Genomic DNA, 27,018 nt, shown 5'->3' on the forward strand with positions numbered 1-27,018 from the left:
GCCCACCCACCACCCTGTTTGTGTGCTTGTCCGGGCTGGGTCAGTGCAGGTTCTGGAGAGGCCATACAACAGCTGGGGTGACCCAGAGCCCTCAGCAGCTGATTGACAGCTGCAGTAACTCAGCTGGTCAGTCAGCACCTGTGGAGAACATGGATAGGTGATCATCCCCAATCAGTACCCCGTTCTTGCCTTCTCCCCATATCCCCTGACCACTATTTTTAAGAAAGCTATCTAGCTCCCTCTTGAAAGTATCCAGAGAACCGGCCTCCACCGCCCTCCGAGGCTGAGATCTCCTTCGATCTCCCTTCGACTATGATGAAGATTATCTACGACTACCTTCGACTTCCCTCGATTACCTACGTCTAACATGCCGACCTACTACGACCTCCTATGACTAAACCTCCGAGTGAAAAAAGTATCGATTTTTTCCATAGCGACCTTTTTTTACTCGCGGCCATTTTTCAGCATGTTTAAAAAAACGCCGCGACCTAGCTGAGGCCTCGAGTACGCGGGGACCACTCTCGAGCATGAAGGAGAGTTACAAAGACCTCCTAGGACCTCGTGTCGACCATGCTGCGAGTATGAGTCGAGGGCAATCTCTCCAGAACTCGCAGATTAGTTCGCCCAAGTGGGACAGCCCCTTAAGAGGCTGAGGGGTGACCTTATGGAGGTGTACATGATCACGAGGGGCACGGATAAAGTGAAAGCTCATAGTTTCTTCTCCATAGTAGAATAGCGTTTCTTACTTTAACTACAGTATGTTCTTCGTAATCTCCACTCACTCAACGTTATTCCCTTTATTCTGTATCCGTGCACTGTGGGCAGCTGGATCATAATCATATATAGTCTCTCCGCTCACAACAAAAAAGCTCTTCTCTGCAGCTTGGTACACGTGACAATAAACTAAACTGCACGATGATTCTAAAACTAAAGGGCTCAGAGGGTGGTGGTGGTACAAGGCAGAGGCTTACAGTGACGGGGAGAGGTGTCGGAGAGACCTCAGGTGCAACAGAGGGCCACCTGTTCATGCAAGGTGGTCCACATCTGGAACGAGCTGTGATATTGATCATACACAATGCCCCGATCCATGTTGGTGACAAATGCCATTATTCATACATTCAATTGGTTTGTTTATTCTATAATATCTATTATTGTGTACACATTTATTTCGATTCAACATGTAAGCATTTCATGGTTCCATTGTCAGTACATGTGACACTCTTGCCTCAACAGCTACCTGACCCACTGTAGAGACAGAGGAGTGGCCAGAGCCAGTGGGAAGTGGCCAGAGTCAGTGGGGAGTGGCCAGTCAGTAGGGAGTGGCCAGTGGGGAGTGGCTAGTGGGGGTGACCAGTGGCCAGTAGGGCCAGTGTGGAGTGGCCAGTGGGAAGTGACCAGTGGGGTGTGACCAGTGGCCAGAGCCAGTGGGGAGTGACCAGTGGAGAGTGGCCAGTGGGGAGTGACCAGTGGCCAGTGGGGGGTGACGAGTAGGGAGTGGCCAGAGCCAGTGGGGAGTGGACTACGGCCAGGCTAGGCCAGCAGTGACCCTGTCTGCCACACACTACTCAACAACACCACAGGCTGAGCATGGCATGCCTGCCATCATCACAGACAGCGTGCATTAGTGAACATGCAATGGGAGTTTCACGTTCAGATGGAGACACAAGATATGTCATCGTTGTTGGAATAAGTAAAGCACTGAATCCTGAGCAAAACACAAAGTGTGGAGGAACTCAGCGGGTCAGGCAGCATTTGTGGAGGGAGTGGACAAACAACGTTTTGAATTGAGACCCTTCTTCAGTCCCAGTTCTCTGTCCATTCTCTCCACTGATGCTGCGGGACTGAGTCGAAGAACAGCTTCTTGCGGCAACCATCGGGTTGTTGATCAGGTTGTTGGCAGCAACCTTCCCTCCATTGATGAACTGTACACTGCAAGGGCCAGTAAGCGAGCGGGCAAGATCATCTCTGACCCCTCTCACCCTGGCCACAAACTCTTTCAATCACTTCCCTCTGGAAGGCAACTCCGGATTGTCAAAGCTGCCACAGCCAGACATAAAAACAGCTTTCTTCCACACGAGTCGTAGCTCTACTCAATAACCAAAAATCTGTAGCCTTCTTTCTCTCTGTTATTTTATTTAATTCACATGTTTAATCGATAATGTTTTATTATTAATGTTTAATGTTTTATGAGTCATTCGTAACTGTCACTGTATGTCATGTTGTCACTTGTGGGCAGAGCACCAAGGCAAATTCCTTGTATGTGAATACTTGGCCAATAAACTTATCCATTCATTCATTCACTGCACTAACCTCAGTGACAAGTATCTTTGTCGGCAGAATTTGGTTTTGCACAATTATCTCCTATAATTGGTTATTAATTTTTGTATTCAACTTTATAAGTGTGTTATTGCATTAACGGGCCTGTAAAGTGCAGCAAGTAAGAATGTCATTGTTCCACATGACAATTAGACACTCTTGGCCCGACCCACCGAGTTCCTCCAGCACGAAGATTTTTCCATCAGTAACATTTCAGATTTGAAACCTATCAACAAGATTTTTTTTGGCTAAAGTGTATAAAATCATGAGAGGAATAGATCGGGTAGATGCACAGAGTCTCTTGCCCAGAGTAGGGGAATAGAGGACCAGAGGACATGAGTTTAAGATAATGGGGGAAAAGGTTTAGCAGGAATCTGAGGGGCAACTTTTTCACACAAAGGGTGCTTCTGCAGTTGTATAGGGCTCTGGTGAGACCACATCTGGACTATTGTGTACAGTTTTGGTCTAATTTGAGGAAGGACATCCTTGTGATTGAGGCAGTGCAGCGTAGGTTCACGAGATTCATCCCTGGGATGGCAGGACTGTCATATGAGGAAAGATTGAAAAGACTAGGCTTGTATTCACTGGAGTTCAGAAGGATGAGGGGGAGAGCTTATAGAGACATATACAATTATAAAAGGACTGGACAAGCTAGATGCAGGAAAAATGTTTCCAATGTTGGGGGAGTCCAGAACCAGGGGCCATAGTCTTAGAATAAAGGGGAGGTCATTTAAGATTGAGGTGAGTAAAAACTTTTTCACCCAGAGAGTTGTGAATTTGTGGAATTCCCTGCCACAGAGGGCAGTGGAGGCCAAGTCACTGGATGGATTTAACAGAGAGTTAGATAGAGCTCTAGGGGCTAGTGGAGACAAGGGATATGGGGAGAAGGCAGGCACGGGTTATTGATAGGGGACGATCAGCCATGATCCCATTGAATGGTGGTGCTGGCTCGAAGGGCCGAATGGCCTCCTCCTGCACCTATTGTATATTGTCTATTGTCTGTTGACTTTCTCCCAGGGTAGAGGATTCTAAAACTAGAGAGCATAGGCCTAAGATGAGAGGGGTGAGATTTAAGATGGTCCTCGGGTAGGTTTGCCAACTGTCCCGTATTAGCCGGGACATCCCGTATATTGGGCTAAATTGGTTTGTCCCATACAGGACGGCTCTTGTCCCGTATTTGACCGCTACTACTCGGGACGAGGGGACTGTCGGGTCGGAGCGCTGCGTCCGGCCCCCGCCTCACCATCCCGACGTAGTGCAGCCCATGGAGTGCAGCAGCAGCAGCAGCAGCGCCTCACCAGTGGCCCCGTCGGTCGTTCGGCAGCCCAGCCAGCTGTCCGATCTTCGGACCTTCACCTACCGCCGACACCACCACCACCACCCCTTCTCATTGCCGATCATCGGTTCATGAGTTAGATGGGGTGCCGGGACCAAAACTCCTCAGCTGGCCCGCCGGCTGGGCTTTGTGTACAGTCCAGCACCCGGGTCAACTCATCATTCACCCAGCCACGGCCGAGTCGGTCAACAAAATGCCATGGGGAATTTGTCCCGTATTTTGACCTTTTGTCCCTTATTTGGGAGTGAGAAAGTTAGCAACGTTAGTTAATTTCAGGGGAAACTTTTTCACTCAGCCAGAGGAACCTATAGAAGGGGAAACAATTACAACGGATAAAGGACATTTGGACGGATATATGAATGGGAAATGTTTAGAGGGATACGGGCCAAGAGCAGGCAAATGGGGCTAGCCCAGTATGACAACTTGGTGGCATGGATAAGATGGGCCAAAGGGCCTGTTTCTGTGCTGTACAGCTTGATGGCTGTGAGAGGCACGATGGGGTAGACAGAGTGCAAATTCCAAATAACAATGGCATCGCTTTAAGATAAGAAGGGCAACGTTTAACGGAGATGTCCTGGCAGCACAGGGACTAATGCTGGGGGTGGTGGTGGAGGCAGGTATGGTGGTATAAGATGAGGGAGATGGGATGGAGGAGATGAAGGGATGCAGGTACAGGAACCAACTTTAGCCTGGCACAGACATTGTGGGTCAAAGGGCCTGCTCTGTGCTGTACTGTACTGTTCTATGTTCAAGTATAATTCTTCCGTGAAAAAGCACGTTACTATTTACATGGCACAAGAGTTATCTAGTTTAGAGATACAGCGTGGAAACAGGCCCTTCAGCCCACCAAGTCCGTGCCGACCAGCGATGCCCGTATACTAGCTCTATCCTACACCAACTAGGGCCAATTCACAATCTTTTCCGACGAATTGTACAATACAATTATACAAAGCCAACTAACCTACAAACCTTTGGAGTGAGTGCTGTTCATTCCGAGATAGCCAGCGAGGCCTACATCTTAGGTCTGAAAACTCAAATGAAATCCTGAATCACTGCCAACCTCTTGATCTAGATCAGTTGTGTAAAATCATGAACATATTTCTTGTGATATCTTGTAAATGGAAATAGAAATTCTGACCAATGTCCATCACAAAACCTTAGAGATTGTTTGGAAGTTTCCTTACATCTCTAAGGCATAGTCATAGTCATAGTCCTATGTACTAAATTATAATATTGTGTTGTCATAACTGCCCGCAAATGAAAATGACCATTTTACCAATACTTTACACTAGGGCAGTGGAGGCCAAGTCACTGGATGGATTTAAGAGAGAGTTAGATAGAGCTCTTGGGGCTAGTGGAGTCAAGGGATATTTGGGAGAAGGCAGGCACGGGTTATTGATAGGGGACAATCAGCCATGATCACAATGAATGGCGGTGCTGGCTCGAGGGGCTGAATGTCCCCCTCCTGCACCTATTTTCTATGTTTCTATTTCTTGGTTTCCTTTCCAAATGCATTTAAGGGCGGCACGGTGGCGCAGCAGTACAGTTGCTGCCTTACAGCGCCAGAGACCCGGGTTCGATCCGGACTACGGGTGCTGTCTACGGAGTGTGTACGTTCTACCTGTGACCATGTGGGTTTTCTCCGAGATCTTCAGTTTCCCCCCACACTCCAAAGACGTACAGGGTTGTAGGTTAATTGTCTTGGTATAAATGTAAATTGTCCCTAGGGTATGTAGGATAGTGTTAATGTGCGGGGATCGCTGGTCGGATGCGGACTCGGTGGTTGTTGAATAAATAATCGATGTTTACAACACTGTGTGTAACAATTGCTCATCATATCACACTGATACTTTCTTGTAAATGTTTGCTTCAGTGGCAGATTGATCAGATTCACCAGGATTGTCTCTGATCAGCAGCCCTTCCCCTGGTATTCTGGAGTTAAATACAAAGTGATGTGATGCCAGGTGCCACACATTAATCACTTGCTGGAGTTATCTGGTCCATGTCTGAATCTGTGGAGAAAAATGTGTTGTATTAATTGGAAAGCAGTTTGGCAAAGAGTGTACAGCGTGACAACATCTTTCCTCTTTTGTGCTTCATTCTTCCTCCCTCACAACTACCTTGTCTGTGGGGGTTATCTTATTTAGCATATAACCATATAACAATTACAGCACGGAAACAGGCCATCTCGACCCTTCTAGTCCGTGCCGAACACGTATTCTCCCCTAGTCCCATATACCTGCGCTCAGACCATAACCCTCCATACCTTTCGTAATGCATTTCGTTGTCTCTGTACTGTACACTGACAATGACAATTAAAATTGAATCTGATCTGAATCTTTCCCGTCCATATAACTATCCAATTTATTTTTAAATGATACCAACGAACCTGCCTCCACCACCTTCACTGGAAGCTCATTCCACACAGCCACCACTCTCTTGAGTAAAGAAGTTCCCCCTCATGTTACCCCTAAACTTCTGTCCCTTAATTCTCAAGTCATGTCCCCTTGTTTGAATCTTCCCTACTCTCAGTGGGAAAAGCTTTTCCACGTCAACTCTGTCTATCCCTCTCATCATTTTAAAGACCTCTATCAAGTCCCCCCTTAACCTTCTGCGCTCCAAAGAATAAAGCCCTAACTTGTTCAACCTTTCTCTGTAACTTAGTTGCTGAAACCCAGGCAACATTCTAGTAAATCTCCTCTGTACTCACTCTATTTTGTTGACATCCTTCCTATAATTGGGCGACCAAAATTGTACACCATACTCCAGAATTGTCCTCACCAATACCTTGTACAATTTTAACATTACATCCCAACTTCTATACTCAATGCTCTGATTTATAAAGGCCAGCACACCAAAAGCTTTCTTTACCACCCTATCTACATGAGATTCCACTTTCAGGGAACTGTGCACAGTTATTCCCAGATCCCTCTGTTCACCTACAATTTAAGAAGGGCGACAAGGAAAGCCTGGGAACTGTACACCAGTGTGCCAAATGTCTGTGGCAGGCAAGGTCTGGAGAGCATCTGAGGGGTAGATTTCGATGCATTTCAATATATAGGGGCTGATGAGGAATAATCAGCACAGCTTTGTACGTGGGAGGTCGTGTCTTACAAATCTGATTGAAGCTTTGGAAGATAAAGGCTGATGAGGGCAAAGGTGTAGACATTGTCTATGTGGACTACAGCAAGGCATTTCACAAGGTTCCACATGGTAGGCTGCTCTGGAAGGTTAGATTGCATGGGATCCAGGGAAAGAGCAAACTGGATAGAGAATTGCTTCATGGAAGGAAGCAGAGGGTGATAATGGTGGAAGGTTGTTTTTCAGACTGGAGGCCTGTGACTAGTGGTACGCCTCAGGATTCAGTGTTGGGCCCGTTATTGTTTGCGTTTTATATCAATGATTTGGATGAGAATGTACGGCACGTGTAGTAAGTTTACAGATGACACTAAAGTGAGTGATATCTTACATAATGAAGATGGTCATCAAAAATGACAGCAGAATCTTGATCAGCTGGGCAATAGGGCTGTGGAATGGTTAATGGGGTTTTTTCACATACAGAACGGTGGGTACATGCAACAAGCTGCCAGAGGAGGAGGTTGAGGCAGGTAATATCACAACATTCACAAGACACTTGGACAGCTACATATTGTTTAGAGAGATGGGCCAAATGTAGGCAGGCTGGAATAGTGTAGATGGGGTATCTCAGTTGGCATGGGCAAGTTGGGTCTAAGGGCCCGTTTCTACACAGTATGTCTGCATGACATCGGTATTGCAAGCACATTTGTAGTTGATTGAGATGGGAGGAGATGGGAGGAGATGGTTGGGATGGGAGGGGATGGTTGGGATAGGAGGATGTGGTTGGGATGGGAGGGGATGGTTGAGATGGGAGGAGATGGTTGGGATGGGAGGATGTGGTTGGGATGGGGCCAGGATGGTTGGGATGGGAGGGGATGGTTGAGATGGGAGGAGATGGTTGGGATAGGAGGAGATGGTCGGGATGGGACCAGGATGGTTGGGATGGGAGGATGTGGTTGGGATGGGAGGGGATGGTTGAGATGGGAGGAGATGGTTGGGATGGGAGGATGTGGTTGGGATGGGAGGGGATGGTTGAGATGGGAGGAGATGGTTGGGATGGGAGGGGAGGGTTGAGATGGGAGGAGATGGTTGGGATGGGAGGAGATGGTTGGGATGGGAGGAGGATGGTTGGGATGGGGAGGATGTGGTGGGGATGGGAGGGGTTGGTGGAGATGGGTGGGGATGGTTGGGATGGGAGGAAGTGGTTGGGATGGGAGGGGATGGTTGAGATGGGAGGGGATGGTTGGGATGGGAGGGGATGGTTGGGATAGGAGGATGTGGTTGAGATGGGAGGAGATGGGTGGGGTGGGAGGAGATGGCCGGGATGGGAGGAGATGGTTGAGATGGGAGGGGATGGTTGGGATGGGAGGGGATGGTTGGGATGGGAGGATGTGGTTGGGATGGGAGGGGATGGTTGGGATGGGACCAGGATGGTTGGGATGGGAGGGGATGGTTGGGATGGGAGGAGATGGTTGGGGTGGGAGGATGTGTGGGTTGGGATGGGAGGGGATGGTCGGGATGGGAGGGGATGGTTGGGATGGGAGGGGATGGTTGGGGTGGGAGGGGATGGTTGGGATGGGAGGGGATGGTTGAGGTGGGAGGGGATGGTTGGGGTGGGAGGGGATGGTTGGGATGGGAGGGGATGGTTGGGGTGGGAGGGGATGGTTGGGGTGGGAGGGGATGGTTGAGGTGGGAGGGGATGGTTGGGGTGGGAGGGGATGGTTGAGATGGGAGGGGATGGTTGGGGTGGGAGGGGATGGTTGGGATGGGAGGATGTGGTTGGGATGGGAGGAGATGGTTGGGGTGGGAGGAGATGGTTGGGGTGGGAGGAGATGGTTGGGATGGGAGGGGATGGCCGGGATGGGAGGGGATGGTTGGGATGGGAGGATGTGGTTGGGGTGGGAGGGGGATGGTTGGGGTGGGAGGGGATGGTTGGGATGGGGAGGGGATGGTTGGGGGTGGGAGGGGATGGTTGAGGTGGGAGGGGGGATGGTTGGGGTGGGAGGGGATGGTTGAGATGGGAGGGGATGGTTGGGGTGGGAGGGGATGGTTGGGGTGGGAGGGGATGGTTGGGGTGGGAGGGGATGGTTGGGATGGGAGGGGATGGGTTGGGGTGGGAGGGGATGGTTGAGATGGGAGGGGATGGTTGGGGTGGGAGGGGATGGTTGGGATGGGAGGGGATGGTTGGGGGGTGGGAGGGGATGGTTGGGATGGTAGTTGGTTGAGGTTCAATGGTTTCTTTATTGTCACATGTACCAGGTAGTGAAATACATTGCATTCAGCTTAGCATAACTATCCCAGTACACAAGCACAAACACCCCCATTAGTACAGAATGTACAGAACAGCCCACCAAGTCTACATGCAACAGGCGCATCTTGGCACAATTTTACTGTCCCAACTTGACTTTTCTTGGGCTTCCCATAGCCCTCCAGCCTCCCTGACAACAACAAACCTCCTCCATCCTCCCCATTCCCTTCTAAAACAATGTGATCTTTACCCAGAAGACAAAGAGTGTTGTAGAGCAGAGGGATCTAGGAGTACAGGTGCATGGTTCCTTGAAGGTTGGGTCGCAGGTAGATAGGGTGGTCAAAAAGGCTTTTGGCACTTTGACCTTCATTAGTCGGAGTATTGGGTATGCAAGTTGGGAGGTCATGTTGCAGTTGTATAAGATGTTGATGAGACCGCATTTAGAACATTGTGTTCAGTTCTGGGCACCATGTTATAGGAAAGATATTGTCAAGCTTGAAAGGGTTCAGAAAAGATTAACGAGGATGTTGCCAGGACTAGAGGGTGTGAGCTATAGGGAGAGGTTGAGTAGGCTGGGTCTCTATTCCTTGGAGCGCAGGACGAGGGATGATCTTATAGAGGTGTACAAAATCACGAGAGGAATAGATCGGGTAGATGCACAGAGTCCTTTACCCAGAGTAGGGGAATCGAGGACCAGAGGACATAGGTTCAAGGTGAAGGGGAAAAGATTTAATAGGAATCTGAGAGGGTAACCTTTTCCACACAGATGTATGGAACAAGCTGCCAGAGGAGGTAGTTGAGGCTGGGACTATCCCATAATTTAACAATCAGTTGGACAGGTACATGGATTCACAAGTGGGCACAAAGGTCCAAATGTGACCTGACCAATGTATTTTACAATTGTGACATGAAGTCCCTGCTCCTGTGCTCAATACCCTGACCTGACAGCTGGGCTGAACCCATTCACAACCCAGAACCAGGGGCCACAGTTTGAGAATAAGGGGTAAAACATTTAGAACGGACACGACAAAACACTTTTTCTCACAGAGAGTTGTGAGTCTGTGGAATTCTCTGCCTCAGAGGGCGGTGGAGGCTGGTTCTCTGGATACTTTCAAGAGAGAGCTAGATAGGGCTCTTAAAGATAGTGGAGTCAGGGGATATGGGGAGAAGGCAGGAACGGGGTACTGATTGGGGATGATCAGCCATGACTCCAGGATAAAGGGGAAATCCTTTAAAACCGAGATGAGAAGAACTTTTTTTCACACAGAGAGTGGTGAATCTCTGGAACTCTCTGCCACAGAGGGTAGTTGAGGCCAGTTCATTGGCTATATTTAAGAGGGAGTTAGATGTGGCCCTTGTGGCTAAGGGGATCAGGGGGTATGGAGAGAAGGCAGGTACGGGATACTGAGTTGGATGATCAGCCATGATCATATTGAATGGCGGTGCAGGCTCGAAGGGCCGAATGGCCTACTCCTGCACCTAATTTCTATGTTTCTATGTTTCTATGATCACCGTTGTGTATTTGGATGCTTTGAACTGACTTGAATAAAGCTCGGACACGGGAGTAATCTTACAAGCTTCTTTACTGCAGGACGCCACCTTGAGTCTCCCACTGCACATGCGTACTTGCACAAGATATCACAAGACATTAATCACCTATGCTAATTATCCCATACCTAACACTCCTCCCCCTTTAACTTGGAGGCCGGTAACACCATTTCTATTACATACTCAACACTCCTCCCCCTTTAACTTGGAGGCAGGTAATACCATTTCTATTACATACACCGCTATCCTCCCCTTTTAAGTCCATTTCACCCGTACGATATATTCTCTTTTCCTACCCATCATTGAATAATACACTGTTGCACAATGGTATTAGACTTAACCCAAATACATTAACCCTTGCTTTATGAGTTATCATTTTCTGGTTCATGTATTTGTTTTGTTTTCCTCTTTGTAGGTGGGATCTGACCCATGGCTGCAAGTTTTCGTTTTCTAGCAGCTTCCTCTGCTGATCAGTTCCCCTTCTCTGATTATTTCTCTGCTCTTGTTGTTTCATGAGATTCTGCAATGCATAACCCTTGGTCCATTGCTCAGTGAAGGAGGCTCCATGCTGGACTATACTGAAGTGTCCTAATTGTAATCGGTCCTGCCTACTTTTGTCTTGATCTTCTTTAGACTTTTCTATTTCTATGTTTGCCGCTTTCTACTCATTGTCACACATTTATTCAACCTTTCCTTGCATCGCTCAAGCCTTTTCTGTTGTTCATCTACTTGTCTTCTTAAATCACCTTTCTGGTTCTTTATCAAGACGTAGGATCTATATTGTCTTTGCAATACAACACTGGCTTTCCTACATCGTTTAAGCCTTTTGTATAGTTTAAGCCTTTTTTGTTGTTCATCTAGTCCAATTAAGTCAAATCTCTGGTTCTTCATCAAGTAAGATCTATATTGTCTTTGCAATATAATACTGGCTTTGATTTGTGCTTGCTTAGTTTTCTTGCTTTATAAGCACGGTAGTGAGACTGCACTACAATTGTTGTATCTTTCCATTTGAGGAAGTCTTTCCTATATCGTTTAAGCCTTTTGTTTCATTTCAGCCTTTTCTGTTGTGCCTTTATTTGTCTTTTTAAGTCTTTCCTATACCAACTCCTACGGAGTACTGACTGCACTTTTACAGTATCTCTCTTTTGCTTAACCCACTGCCTAACCACCATATTCTTGTAGGCAGTCTGAATGTTAATAGTTGCATCCCTCATTGACTGATATTGCACAAACTGGGAATGCCCTATTTTGCATGCTTTGTACCATCTCTGGATCGAAATCACTGCTTGACGCACAGCTTTGTAGCATACCGTAATCGGTAACCACGGTATGCTGCTTGCAGACACTACAGCCACCTTTTGCATCATCCTTATGAACGACTTAATACAGCGTTCTGCCTTGATTTTCTCAACCAATTCTCTGCTTTAATCCCGCGGTAGAAGGTCTGAATACAAACCGCTGCTTTTCTCAAACTATTATAATGTCTCACTTGGACATTTCTTATCTGGCAAGCTCTGTATCATTGCTGTACCGCAATGGCAGATCAGCGTAGTTTCTTGAAATACTGACGCTGTTTATGCATCTGATAATAAGTCTGTATAACCGTGGCAGATTTATGCATTCACCGCAATTGCCTTCGAACAAGCATTCCTCGGTAGGCTGCCTGAAGCAGTACAACACTGCTGCGTATCTTCATGTAAGTTTTGCGATCACTTACTATTTGAAGGTGTGCCCTATAATGGGTTTGCACTATTATAGCTGCCAATCTCATTGCCTTGTATTGATGATATACTCTGTGCATTCTAAAGGCTGCTTGTATTACCATTGCTACCTGTTTGTTCCGGATCTCTCTCTGTACCTTCATACCCCTGAATGCAGCTTGAATAGCTTGGGTTGCTCTTTGGATGGCAATGTCCCTTTGGCTTTTACTTCTTTCCCTTTGCCTTTTACCTTTGGACTTTTTTCTCTGCACTTGACCTTCGTCACTTGGCACTTGACCTTGGCCCTTTTGCACTTGACTTTTGTCCCTTTGCACTTGACTTTTGTCCTTTTGCAATTGACCTTTGTCCTTTTGCACTTGACCTTGGTCCTTTTGCATTTGACCTTGGTCCTTTTGCACTTGACCTTGGTCCTTTTGCATTTGACCTTGGTCCTTTTGCACTTGACCTTGGTCCTTTTGCATTTGACCTTGGTCCTTTTGCATTTGACCTTGGTCCTTTTGCATTTGACCTTGGTCCTTTTGCATTTGACCTTGGTCCTTTTGCACTTGACCTTGGTCCTTTTGCACTTGACCTTTGTCCTTTGAGGGACTCCCTGCCCTCTTTAGTTCAGGCTCTTTGCCTCTGGATGCCCTTGGAGGTTTTGGCGAGAAATGAGCCATTAATACCTCCTTACACTCCTCGTACGTTTTCACTGTGGGCTTTGCTGGCCGCAGTAACGTACGTAGGGTGTGATAATTCTCTCTTCCTAAGCCTAATATGAACCATGCTCTCTTCTTCTCCTCAGTAGTGATATCATTGGAAATGAACGAAGCCTCCAAGACTTCAGTCCATTTCTCAAAATTGCACCCAGAATCTAACTGGGGCCACTTTCCTATCCTTTGAATAACCATGCTACCTGTTGCTATTCAGGTGCCCTATTCTGGTGCTCCTGTACAGACAAAACACTGATTACCTCAAGATAATAAAACGCATATCTCCTGTACAGACAAAACACTGGCTTCTGCCCTGGATAACACAGTTCTGTATTAATTAGCTTTAGCAACAAGCACTGTCTCTTACTTAATCTTATAATAATAGATTTATACTATTAACCAACATTTCCTGTTAATAGGCAAACTACAACGTTTTAAACATATTCCTAATGCATTACATTATGTGACCAATGCATTACACATCCAACATTCCTGCTTTTACTGTGACAATGCATTACAGTTTTATTGTGAAGGATTTCACTGCTCCAGCTTGCGGCCTGTGGACTCTGGTGCATCCTCGACCTCCACTGCTGCTTCAGCTGGCTCCCCCCGGGCTTCACCGTTACTCTTAAACACTGCTGGCCACCCCGGACCTCCGATCCTGCTGCTGGCTCAGCCGTTGTTGTTGCCTCCGCTGGCTTTTGCTGGTTTCCCGGGCTGGCTGTTGCTGCTTTGCTGGCCTGCTTGCCTGCTGACCTTCCTCTCCACCACTGCACCGCTGACTTGCCTGCCCGCTGTCTCCACAGCCCTCCTGGCTGCTACTGGACCTGCTGCACGACTCGTCGCTGGCTCCCGTGGTCACTCTATGGAAGGTGAAGGTGAGTCGCTGCTCGTTTCTGCTGCTGGTCCCCGCTGCTCCAAGCGTCGGGACTGTCTCTCTCAGCTTTCTCCACTCTCGGCTGTCAACTGCGACCGGGCTTTCACGGCTCTCGGCTTCTCTCCGCTTCTCTCGCGGCCTGTTCGCTTTTCTGCTCACGGTCGGGCTTTCTTTACTTTCTCCCTCCACCGGGCTGACTGTTCCCGGTTGGGCTGAAGACTCAGCCTCTGTCGGTGACTCTCTGGACCTGTCCGTGACCTTCACAGTACGAGGCCCTCACCCGACGTTTGTGGCTGCTACTGGGGCTGGCCGTGGGCTACACGGTCCTCTTTTGTCAGTGGCTTTTCCAGACCTGTCCGTGGCCTTCACAGTACTAGGCCCCCACCCGACGTCTGTGGCTGCTGCTTGGGCTTGGCTGTGGGCTGCACGGCCCTGGATACATTCCAGGTAAGCTGACACTGTGCTTGGTGACCCTTACTGCCCCTGCTTGTTTTCCTAGCTCTTCCCTGAGCTATTGCTTCCCGTTCCTACCTTTTTTTCTTTTTGGCGCCAATTCAAAACCATTTGGCTTGGTGCTGTTCCACTTTGTTTCCAAATACTACTTCTATTTTTAAATTTGTTTTCGATTCTTCTTGCTGGCCTTGTTTTTATCTTCGTTCTTTTATCCTCGTCGCCAATCGTTGTGTATTTGGATGCTTTGAACTGACTTGAATAAGGCTCGGACACGGGAGTAATCTTACAAGCTTCTTTACTGCAGGACGCCACCTTGAGTCTCCCCGTGCACATGCGTACTTGCACAAGATATCACAAGGCACTAATTACATATGCTAATTATCACATACCTAACACTCACATTGAATGGCGGTGCTGGCTTGAAGGGCTGAATGGCCTACTCCTACACCTATTCTCTAGTGACTATTGTAAGTGGGTGTTAAGGGTTATGGGCAGAAGGCAGGAGAATGGGGTTAAGAAGGGATGATAGATCAGCCATGATTGAATGGCGGAGTAGACTTGATGGGCTGAATGGCCTAATTCTGCTCCTATCACTTTTGAACTTATGAACTAATGGATATGACAGATTTGGAGGGTTATGGACCAAGTGCAGGCAAGTGGGACTAGTGTAGCTGGGACATTGTTGGCCGGTGTGGGCAAGTTGGACAGAAGGGCCTGTTCCCACACTGTATCACTCTATGACTCTGACCTTAAATCTATGTCCTCTGGTTCATGATTCCCCATACTCTGGGTAAACGAATGTGGATTCACTGTATCTATTCCTCTCATGATTTTACACACCTATAAGATCATCCCTCATCCTATTGTGCTCCAGGGAATAAAGTCCTACCCTGGCCAGCCTCGCGCTGAAGCTCAGGCTGTGAGTCCAGGCAACATTCGCGTGAATCTTCTCTGCACCCCTCCTGCCGGAGAGAGCTGTGTCCCTGGTCAGTACCAATCCCACCCCCCACCCCCCATCCCCCCCATCAGGCCAGCGGTCTCGCGGCGGGAAGGTGTGTCCACTCACCTCTCTCTGGGTCACACCATGGTGTTAGGCAGTGGGTCAGGTAACCCCGTCACCCCGTGAATGTGAGTTCTGCATCAGGAGAGACGACAGTGAGATACGTCAGACTCCAGGTCACTGGGCCAGGACCGCACATCCCCACACCACACGCCGTCAATACAGCGGTCACCTCATGTGTGTAGGCCAGATAACACTGGCACACCTACACCCCAATCACACCACTTCCATTCCAACCCCCCCGGTTCCATCTTCGCCCCAGGTACCTCCCCATTTCTTGCCCCCCATCTCTCCCCAGTCCCCCCCCCATCACTTCCCCTTTTCCCAACTTGACGCCATTTAGATAGTAATCTGCCTTCCTGTTTTTGCAACCAAAGTGGATAACCTCACATTTATCCGCATTAAACATCATCTGCCATGCATCTGCCCACTCCCCTAACCTGTCCAAGTCACCCTGCATTCTCATAGCATCCCCCTCACAGTTTACACACCCGCCCAGCTTTGTGTCATCTGCAAATTTGCTAATGTTACTTGTAATCCCTTCATCCAAATCATTAATGTATATTGTAAATAGCTGCGGTCCCAGCACCGAGCCTTGCGATACCCCACTAGTCACTGCCCGCCATTCTGAAAGGGACCCGTTAATCCCTACTCTTTGTTTCCTGTCTGCCAACCATTTCTCTATCCATGTCAGCACTCTACCCCCAATACCATGTGCCCTAATTGTGCCCACTAATCTCCCATGTGGGACCTTATCAAATGCTTTCTGAAAGTCCAGGTACACTACATCCACTGGCTCTCCCTTGTCCATTTTCCTAGTTACATCCTCCAAAAATTCCAGAAGATTAGTCAAGCCTGATTTCCCCTTCGTAAATTCATGCTGACTCGGACCGGTCCTGTTACTGCTATCCAAATATGTGGCTATTTGATGCCGCTCCTGATCCTGATACCATCCCTTCTCCCCCCCCCCCCCCCACCGCTATCCCCCCTCCACCCTCCCCCCCCCCCACTGCTGTCCTCCAGTCCCTCACCCATCTGAACCCCCCTCCCTGCCCGCCACTGCTGTGCCCCCTCCGACCCTCACCCATCCCAACCCCCACCACCCCCCCACCATTACTCACCTCTGTCCATGACGCCCCCCCTCCCTGGTATTATTCCCCCCCCCCCCCCCCAGGGGGTGGAGTGGTGTGGGTGGGGACGTGCCAGTGTGTTGGCCTTACCTGTGCTTGTGAACGATCTCCTCTGACGCAAACACAAAGGTGTTCTCAGTCCTGAGACAGGAAAGTAATGGTCAGTGCGGTTAGTGAAGTGAACCTGGTCCACGGGTAGAGACTGAGTCTACTCCCCACATCTTCCCCCAGTCCCGCAGTACCTGGTGTCCCGTAGTTTAAACCCCCCCCCCCCCCCCCCCCTCGCCCCTCCCTACCTGGCCTCCTGTAGTTAGAAAATAGGTGCAGGAGTTGGCCATTTGGCCCTTCAATGTGATCATGGCTGATCATCCAAAATCAGTACCCTGTTCCTGCTTTCCCCCCATATCCCTTGATTCCTTTGGCCCTAAGAGCTAAATCTAACTCTCTCTTGCAAACATTCAGTGAATTGGCCTCCACTGATTCACAACTTCTGGGTGAAATAGCTTTTCCTAAATGGCCGACCGCTTATTCTTAAACCGTGACCCCTGGTTCTGGACTCCCTCAACATTGGAAACATTTTTCCTGCATCTAGCCTGTCCAATCCATGAAGAATTTTAGATGTTTCCACACGTTTCCACCCCCCCCCCCCCCCCCTCCATACCTGGTGGTCCCGATGTATTTTTTCTTCCTCAGCACCCAGCCGGCGATCAGACCACCGGCAGTCAGGATCAGGAGCGGCACCAACACGGCGGGTAGCAGCGTTCTCCAGCCCAGTGGCCCTGCAGAGCGAGAGGCACGACACATAGATACACAGATACATAGACACATGGACACACAGATACACACACACACGCACGCACGCACAGACAATCAGACACATATACGCACAGACACATACATAGATACGTAGACACACAGATGCACAGACGCACAGACACATAGAAACATAGAAAATTGGTGCAGGAGTAGGCCATTCGGCCCTTCGAGCCTGCACCGCCATTCAATATGAACATGGCTGATCATCCAACTCAATATCCTGTTCCTGCCTTCTCTCCATATCCCCTGATCCCTTTAGCCACAAGGGCCACATCTAACTCCCTCTTAAATATAGCCAATGAACTGGCCTCAACTACCTTCTGCGGCAGAGAATTCCAGAGATTCACCACTCTGTGTGAAAAAAGTTTTCCTCATCTCGGTCCTAAAAGATTTCCCCCTTATCCTTAAACTGTGACCCCTTGTTCTGGACTTCCCCAACATCGGGAACAATCTTCCTGCATCAAGCCTGTCCAACCCCTTAAGAATTTTGTAAGTTTCTATAGATCCCCCCTCAATCTTCTAAATTCTAGCGAGTACAAGCCGAGTCTATTCAGTTTTTCTTCATATGAAAGTCCTGACATCCAAGGAATCAGTCTGGTGAACCTTCTCTGTACTCCCTCTATGATAGATACGTAGACACAGACACATAGACACATAGATACATAGACACACCAACACACAGACAATAGGTGCAGTAGTAGGCCATTCGGCCCTTCGAACCAGCACCGCCATTCACTGTGATCATAGCTGATCATCCACAATCAGTACCCCGTTCCTGCCTTCTCCCCATATCCCCTGACTCCGCTATCTTTATTAGCCCTATCTAGCTCTCTCAAAAGTATCCAGAGAACGGGCCTCCACTGCCCTCTGAGGCAGATAATTCCACAGACTCACCACTCTCTGTGTGAGAAAGTGTTTCCTCATCTCCGTTCTAAATGGCTTACCCCTTATTCTTAAACTGTGGCCCCTGGTTCTGGACTCACCCAACATCGGGAACATGTTTCCTGCCTCTAGTGTGTCCAAGCCCTTCACAATCTTATATGTTTCAATGAGATCTCCTCTCATCCTTCTAAACTCCAGAGTGTACAAGCCCAGCTGCTCCATTCTCTCAGCATATGACAGTCCCGCCATCCCAGGAATTAACCTTGTGAACCTACGCTGCACTCACTCAATAGCACAAATGTCCTTCCTCAAATTAGGGGACCAAAACTGCACACAATACTCCAGGTGTGGTCTCACTAGGGCTCTGTACAACTGCAGAAGGACCTCTTTGTTCCTATATTCGATTCCTCTTTTTATAAAGGCCAACATGCCATTCGCTTTCTTCACTGCCTGATGTACCTGCATGCTTACTTTCATAGACTGATGTACTGATGAATCTTATAGAATTTTTCGAGGATGTAACTAGTAGCGTGGATAGGGGAGAACCAGTGGATGTGGTGTATCTGGACTTCCAGAAGGCTTTCGACAAGGTCCCACATAAGAAATTAGTATACAAACTTAAAGCACAAGGCATTGGGGGTTCAGTATTGATGTGGATAGAGAACTGGCTGGCAAACAGGAAGCAAAGAGTAGGAGTAAACGGGTCCTTTTCACAATGGCAGGCAGTGACTAGTGGGGTACCCCAAGGCTCAGTACTGGGACCCCAGCTATTTACAATATATATTAATGATCTGGATGAGGGAATTGAAGGCAATATCTCCAAGTTTGCGGATGACACTAAGCTGGGGGGCAGTGTTAGCTGTGAGGAGGATGCTAGGAGACTGCAGGGTGACTTGGATAGGCTGGGTGAGTGGGCAAATGTTTGGCAGATGCAGTATAATGTGGATAAATGTGAGGTTATCCATTTTGGTGGCAAAAAAAACAGGAAAGCAGACTATTATCTAAATGGTGGCCGATTGGGAAAGGGGGGAGATGCAGCGAGACCTGGGTGTCATGGTACACCAGTCATTGAAGGTAGGCATGCAGGTGCAGCAGGCAGTAAAGAAAGCGAATGGTATGTTAGCTTTCATTGCAAAAGGATTTGAGTATAGGAGCAGAGAGGTTCTACTGCAGTTGTACAGGGTCTTGGTGAGACCACACCTGGAGTATTGCGTACAGTTTTGGTCTCCAAATCTTCAGAAGGACATTATTGCCATAGAGGGAGTGCAGAGACGGTTCACCAGACTGATTCCTGGGATGTCAGGACTGTCTTATGAAGAAAAGACTGGATAGACTTGGTTTATACTCTCTAGAATTTAGAAGATTGAGAGGGGATCTTATAGAAACTTACAAAATTCTTAAGGGGTTGGACAGGCTAGATGCAGGAAGATTGTTCCCGATGTTAGGGAAGTCCAGGACAAGGGGTCACAGCTTAAGGATAAAGGGGAAATCCTTTAAAACCGAGATGAGAAGAACTTTTTTCACGCAGAGAGTGGTGAATCTCTGGAACTCTCTGCCACAGAGGGTAGTTGAGGCCAGTTCATTGGCTATATTTAAGAGGGAGTTAGATGTGGCCCTTGTGGCTAAGGGGATCAGGGGGTATGGAGAGAAGGCAGGTACGGGACACTGAGTTGGATGATCAGCCATGATCATATTGAATGGCGGTGCAGGCTCGAAGGGCCGAATGGCCTACTCCTGCACCTAATTTCTATGTTTCTATGTTTCTATGTACAAGGACCCCCAGATCCCGTTTACTTCCCCTTTTCCCAACTTGACGCCAATTAGATAGTAATCTGACTTGCCTGTTTTTGTTACCAAAGTGGATAACCTCACATTTATCCGCATTAAACTTCATCTGCCATGCATCTGCCCACACACCCAACCTGTCCAAGTCATTTTGCATCCTCATGGCATCCTCCTCACAGTTCACACTGCCACCTAGATCTGATCACAGAGACACACACACACAGGTCTGATCACAGGGAGAGAGAGAGAGAGATGGACAGTTGTTTTACACAGAGGGATGTGGGTGCCTGGGAGGTGCTGCCAGGGGTGGTGGTGAAGGCAGATACGATCGTGGTGTTTGAGGCTTTGTATAAGCTCATGGATATACAGGGACTGGAGGGATATGGATCAGGTGTCGGCAGGTGAGAGATGGCATCATGTTGAGCACAAACACTGTGGGCCGAAGGGCCTGTTACTGTACTATTGCTCTATGAAGGTCCAGTTTTCGGGCTGTATGACTGGAGGTGGTGACTTACCTGGTGACTGTGTGGGACTGTGCTGTGTGGTGCTGGTCAAGTCCACGATCTCCGTCACGTTTGAGACTAAAGGAGAGAGGCAGCCAGTATTAACCAGAGGCTCAGGCCAGGACACCGTGCCTTCAGCAGCACCCGCCCAGTATCCCGTTCCTGCCTTCTCCCCATCCCCCTTGATTTCGCTAGCTGTAAGACCTCTATCTAACTCTCTCTTGAAACATCCAGTGAATCGGGCTCCATCGCCCTCTGAGGCAGAGAATTCCACAAATTCACAACTCTGGGTGAAAAAGTGTTTCCTCATCTCAGTTCTAAATGGCTGACCCCTTATTCTTAAACTGTGGCCGCTGGTTCTGGACTCCCCCAACATCGGGAACATGTTTCCTGCATATCGACTGTCAAATCCCTTAATAATATTATATGTTTCAATAAGATTCCCTCTCATCCTAAATTCCAGTGAATATAAGCCCAGCCGCACCATTCTCTCAGCATATGACAGTCCCGCCATCCCGGGAATTAACCTGGTGAACCTACACTGCACTCCCTCAATAGCAAGAATGACCTTCCTCAAATTAGGAGACCAAAACTGCACACAATACTCCAGGTGTGGCCTCACTAGGGCTCTGTACATATGCAGAAGGACCTCTTTGCTCCTATACTCAACTCCTCGCTTTTTGAAGGCCAACATGCCATTCGCTTTCTTCACTGCCAGTTGTACCTGCATGTTTACTTTCAGTGACTGATGAACAAGGACACCCAGATCCCGTTGTCCTTCCCCTTTTCCTAACCTGACACCATTCAGATAATAATCTGCCTTCCTGTTTTTGCCACCAAAGTGGATAACCTCACATTTATCCAAATTAAACTGCATCTGCCATGCATCTGCCCACTCACCCAACCTGTCCAAATCACCCTGCAGCCTCCTAGCATCCTGCTCACAGTTCACACTGCCACCTAAGTCTGATCACAGACACACACATCTCTGATTACAGGGTGATAGAGAGACTTGATTGGTATGGGTGTCAAGGGTTATGGGAAGAAGGCAGGAGAATAGGTTTAAGAGGGAGAGATAGATCAGCCATAATTGCATGGTGGAATAGACGATGGGCCAAATGGCCTAATTCTACTTCTATCACTTATCTCCTTATGACCCACAGTTGGGGAGAGACCCAGACACAGATCTGATATATATGAGAGAGAGAGAGAGAGAGAGACTGTTGTTTTACACAGAGTGAGGTGAGGGGAGAGGGAGAGGGAGAGGGAGAGGGAGAGGGAGAGGGAGAGGGAGAGGGAGAGGGAGAGGGAGAGAGAGAGAGAGACAGTTTTTTTACACAGAGGGAGGTGGGTGCCTGGAAGGAGCTGTCAGGGGTGGTGGTGAAGGCAGATACGATCGTGGTGTTTGAGGCTTTGTGTAGGCTCATGGATATACAGGGACTGGAGGGATATGGATCAGGTGTCGGCAGGTGAGAGATGGCATCATGTTGAGCACAAACACTGGGCCGAAGGGCCTGTTACTGTACTATTGCTCTATGAAGGTCCAGTTTTTGGTCTGTATGACTCTGGAGGTGGTGACTTACCTGGTGACTGTGTGGGACTGTGCTGTGTGGTGCTGGTCAAGTCCACGATCTCCGTCACGTTTGAGACTAAAGGAGAGAGGCAGCCAGTATTAACCAGAGGCTCAGGCCAGGACACCGTGCCTTCAGCAGCACCCGCCCAGTATCCCGTTCCTGCCTTCTCCCCATCCCCCTTGATTCCGCTAGCTCTAAATGCTCTATCTAACTCTCTTTTGAAACATCCAGTGAATCGGCCTTCACTGCCTGCTGCCTGCCTTCTTGCCTTCAGACCACCTGGCTTTATCTGACAAAGAGAGTTTTATCTGACAATAAACTCTCTTGACTTGACTTAACTTGGCAGAGAATTCCACAGACTCAGATAGGAAGAAGGGTTTTGGCCCGAAACGTTGCCTATTTCCTTCGCTCCATAGATGCTGCTGCACCCGCTGAGTTTCTCCAGCACTTTTGTCTACCTACACAGATTCACAACTCTCTGTGTGAAAAACCATTTCCTCATCTCAGTTCTAAATGGCTTACCCCTTATTCTTAAACTGTGGCCACTGTTCTGGACTCCCCCAACATCGGGAACATGTTTCCTACATCTCGACTGTCCAATCCCTTAATAATCTTATATGTTTCAATAAGATATCCTCTCATCCTTCTAAATTACAGTGAATACAAGCCCAGCCGCTCCATTCTCTCAGCATACGACAGTCCCGTCATCCCAGGAATTAACCTGGTAAACCTACGCTGCACTCCCTCAATAGCAAGAATGTCCTTCCTCAAATTTGGAGACCAAAACTCCACACTGTACTCCAGATGTGATTTCACTAGGGTCCTGTACAACTGCAGAAGGACCTCTTTACTCCTATACTCAACTCCTCTTGTTATAAAGGCCAACATGCCATTCACTTTCTTCACTGCCTGCTGTACCTGCATGCTTACTTTCAGTGACTGATGTACAAGTACACCCAGGTCTCGTTGTACTTCCCATTTTTCCTAACCTGACACTATTCAGATAATAATCTGCCTTCCTGTTCTTGCCTCCAAAGTGGATAACCTCACATTTATCCACATTAAATGTCATCTGCCATGCATCTGCCCACTCCCCCAACCTGCCAAATCACCCTGCATCCTCATAGCATCATCCTCACAGTTCACACTGCCATCTAGGTCTGATCACAGAGACACACACAGCTCTGACCACAGGGAGATAGAGAGAGAGCCTCTTGATTAGTACGGGTGTCAGGGTTTAAGGGAATAATAGGGTTAAGAGGGAGAGATAGATAATAGCTAATAGACAATAGGTGCAGTAGGCCATATGGTCCTTCGAGCCAGCACTGCCATTCAATGTGATCATGGCTGATCATCCACAATCAGTACCCCGTTCCTGCCTTCTCCCCATATCCCCTGACTCTGCTATTTTTAAGAGCCCTATCTAGCTCTCTCTTGAAAGCTAGATGATTGAATGGTGGAGTAGGCTTGAAGGGCCAAATGGCCTAATTCTACTCCGATCACATGACCTTATGACCCACAGTTGGGGAGAGTGAGGTCTGATCACAGAGGGAGACCCAGACACAGGTCATATCACAGGGACAGACAGAGAGACACAGGTCTGATCACAGGGGGGGGGGGGGGGGGGAAGAGAAAGAGAGAGAAAGAGAAAGAAAGAAAGAAAGAGAGAGAGAGAGAAAGAAAGAGAGAGAGAAAGAGAGGGAGAGGGAGAGAGAGAGAGACCGTTGTTTTACACAGAGGGAGGTGGGTGCCTGGAAGGTGCTGCCAGGGGTGGTGGTGAAGGCAGATACGATCGTGGTGTTTGAGGCTTTGTGTAGGCTCATGGATATACAGGGACTGGAGGGATGTGGATCAGGTGCAGGCAGGTAAGAGATGGCATCATGTTGAGCACAAACTGGGCCGAAGGGCCTGTTACTGTACTATTACTCTATGAAGGTCCAGTTTTCGTTCTGTATGACTCTGGAGGTGGTGACTTACCTGGTGACTGTGTGGGACTGTGCTGTGTGGTGCTGGTCAAGTCCACAACCTCCGTCACGTTTGAGACTAAAGGAGAGAGGCAGCCAGTATTAACCAGAGGCTCAGGCCAGGACACCGTGCCTTCAGCAGCACCCGCCCACAGGGTCCCAGTCCCCACCCGTCACACACTGCCCCATCGCCCACCTGTAGTGGCCAGAGACAGTTCAGTGCCACACCGCTCTACCCCCTCCCCCAGAGTGGGCGGCACGATGGCGTAGCGGTAGAGTTGCTGCCTTGCAGCGCTTGGAGCGCCGGAGACACAGGTTCGATCCTGACTACGGGTGCTGTCTGTACGGAGTTTGTACGTTCTCCCTGTGACCTCGTGGGTTTTCTCTGAGATCTTCGGTTTCCTCCCACACTCAAAAGATGACAGGTTTGTAGGTAAATTGGCTTGGAAAATGTAAAAATTGTCCATAGAGCGTTATGGTACGTTAGTGTTAATTTGCGGGGAACGCTGGTCGGCATGGACCCGGTGGGCCGAAGGGCCTGTTTCCACACTGTATCTCTAAACTAAACTAAACTACAATTGCTGCCTTACAAAAAAAGACACAAAAGCTGGAGGAACTCAGCGGGTCAGGCAGCATCTGTGGAGAACATGGATAGGTGACGTTTCACAGAGTGCTGGAGTAACTCAGCGGGTCAGGCAGCATCTGTGGAGAACATGGATAGGTGACGTTTCACAGAGTGCTGGAGTAACTCAGCGGGTCAGGCAGCATCTGTGGAGAACATGGATAGGTGACGTTTCACAGAGTGCTGGAGTAACTCAGTGGGTCAGGCAGCATCTGTGGAGAACATGGGTAGGTGACGTTTCACAGAGTGCTGGAGTAACTCAGTGGGTCAGGCAGCATCTGTGGAGAACATGGATAGGTGACGTTTCACAGAGTGCTGGAGTAACTCAGCGGGTCAGGCAGCATCTGTGGAGAACTTGGATAGGTGACGTTTTGGATCGGGAGCCTTTGTCAGACTGATTGTAGTAGGGGGAGAAGGCTGGAAGAGAGGAGGGGGCATGGCAAAGTGACGAGTGATAGATGGATACAGATGAGAGGGGATTGACAGATGGTGGACAAAGACCAGAGATGAAAAGACAAGAAGTGTGTAATAAGGAGAGAAGAGGCATGAAATATGAAACCAGAGGAAGGAGTGTAGGTGGAGGGGGGCAGGGTGAAGGGATAGGGTTAAATGGGTGTGTCCAGGTGGGACACAAGGAAGAGAGGGTGGCGGGGGGGGGGGGGGGGGGGGGGTTGTTTGGTGTGGTAAGTTACCTAACATTGGAGAATTCAACATTAATATGTTGGGCTGTAAGATGCCCCAGCAGAATGAGGGTGGGTAGCATCTGTGGATAGAAGGAATGGGTGTCGTTTCAGCTCGAGACCCTTCACTCTGAAGAAGGGTCTTGACCCGAAACATCACGTATTCCTTCTATAAGAAGAGTCTCCACCCGAAGTCACCCATTCCTTCCATCCAGCGATGCTGCCTGCCCACTGAGTTACTCCAGCACTTTGGGTCTATCTTTGGTGTAAACCAGCATCTGCAGTTCCTTCCTACACAGAGTATGATCGGCCGTTCCTCCAGTTTGAGCAAACACTCGAGTTATACATAAGTAGTACAAGACTGTGGAAAGAACAGGATTGTGGTAGGAACAAGACAATAGAGCAAATTGTCAAATGAGTGGTTGGTCGCGCAAGAGGTGGTCGTACTTCTGTGTTACCAAGGCAGGATTAGATATTGTACAGATCATATCAGTCAGTCATTAACATGCCCATCATCACCCTCTGCTTCCTTCCATGGAGCCAATCTGCTATCCATTCAATTTGCTATCTCTCCTTGGATCCCATAGAAACATAGAAACAAAGAAACATAGAAAATAGGTGCAGGAGAAGGCCATTCGGCCCTTCGAGCCAGCACCGCCATTCATTGTGATCATGGCTGATCGTCCCCTATCAATAACCCGTGCCTGCTTTCTCCCCATATCCCTTGACTCCACTAGCCTCTAGAGCTCTAACTAACTCTGTCTTAAATCCATCCAGTGACTTGGCCTCCACTGCCCTCTGTGGCAGGGAATTCCATAAATTCACAACTCTTTGGTTAAAAAAGATTTTTCTCACCTCTGTCTTAAACGGCCTCCCCTTTATTCTAAGACTGTGGCCCCTGGTTCTGGACTCGTTCAACATTGGGAACATTTTTCCTGCATCTAGCTTGTCCAGTCCTTTTATAATTTTATATGTTTCTATAAGATATCCCCTCATCCTTCTAAACTCCAGTGAATACAAGCCTAGTCTTTTCAATCTTTCCTCATATGACAGTCCCAACATCCCAGGGATCAATCTCGTGAACCTACGCTGCACTGCCTCAATCACATGAGATCCAACCTTCCAGAGCAGCCTACCATGAAGAACCTTGTCGAACACCTTACTGAAGTCCATGTACACAACAGCTACAACTCTGCGCTCATCAATCTTATGGTCACGTCTTCAAAAAACTCAATCAGATTTGTGAGACACGACCTCCCACATACAAAACCATGTTGACTGTCCCTTATCACTTGCCCATCCAAATGCCTGTATATCCTATCCCTCAGAATACTGTCCAGTAACTTACCAACTACAGATGTTAAGCTCACCGGCCTATAGTTCCCAGCATTTTCCCTGTAGCCCTTATTGAAAAGAGGCACAACACTTGCCACCCTCCAGTCTTCCGGCACCTCTCCTGTATTTAAGGTCGACTCGTAAATTTCAACCAGGGCTCCCGCAATTACCTCTCTAGTTTCCCGCAGTGTCCTCAGATATATCTGAAGGTACTGTTGTGTTTGAAGTCACACAGCTTCCATGCTGTGTGACACTGCGCTCTGAAACTGGATTATGGGATTGGTGGAGGACTCACCAAGGGCTGAGCAGGGTGAGGAATGACTCAGATACACTCCTGTATGAGTCCTCTCATTCTACATCCCTCTCTGTGCTGCCGGCCCGGCATGGATCGGGGCCGT

At 48.5% G+C, this 27,018-nt stretch overlaps 1 protein-coding gene across 5 annotated transcripts in view; it reads right to left on the reverse strand.

Annotated features, from left to right (window-relative positions):
• Positions 1-299: 299 nt before the first annotated feature.
• Positions 300-27,018, reverse strand: part of LOC129716426 (disintegrin and metalloproteinase domain-containing protein 12-like) — a 111,890-nt gene continuing 85,171 nt past the window's right edge. Inside the window, exons 19-25 of one of the 5 annotated variants that reach the window (XM_055666297.1) lie at positions 23,997-24,062; positions 22,029-22,094; positions 20,458-20,523; positions 17,121-17,238; positions 16,550-16,600; positions 15,336-15,404; positions 300-5,664 (exon numbers count right to left, since the gene is read on the reverse strand). In XM_055666297.1, the coding sequence (XP_055522272.1) occupies positions 15,347-15,404; positions 16,550-16,600; positions 17,121-17,238; positions 20,458-20,523; positions 22,029-22,094; positions 23,997-24,062 (425 nt within the window). In that variant the 3' untranslated portion in view covers positions 300-5,664; positions 15,336-15,346. The remainder of the gene's footprint in view (positions 5,665-15,335; positions 15,405-16,549; positions 16,601-17,120; positions 17,239-20,457; positions 20,524-22,028; positions 22,095-23,996; positions 24,063-27,018) is intronic. The other 4 variants (XM_055666299.1, XM_055666298.1, XM_055666300.1 and 1 more) reach the window with 4 other exon arrangements.

This window comes from Leucoraja erinacea, unplaced genomic scaffold, assembly GCF_028641065.1.
Source record: "Leucoraja erinacea ecotype New England unplaced genomic scaffold, Leri_hhj_1 Leri_232S, whole genome shotgun sequence".
NCBI classification, from domain to species: Eukaryota; Metazoa; Chordata; class Chondrichthyes; order Rajiformes; family Rajidae; genus Leucoraja; species Leucoraja erinaceus.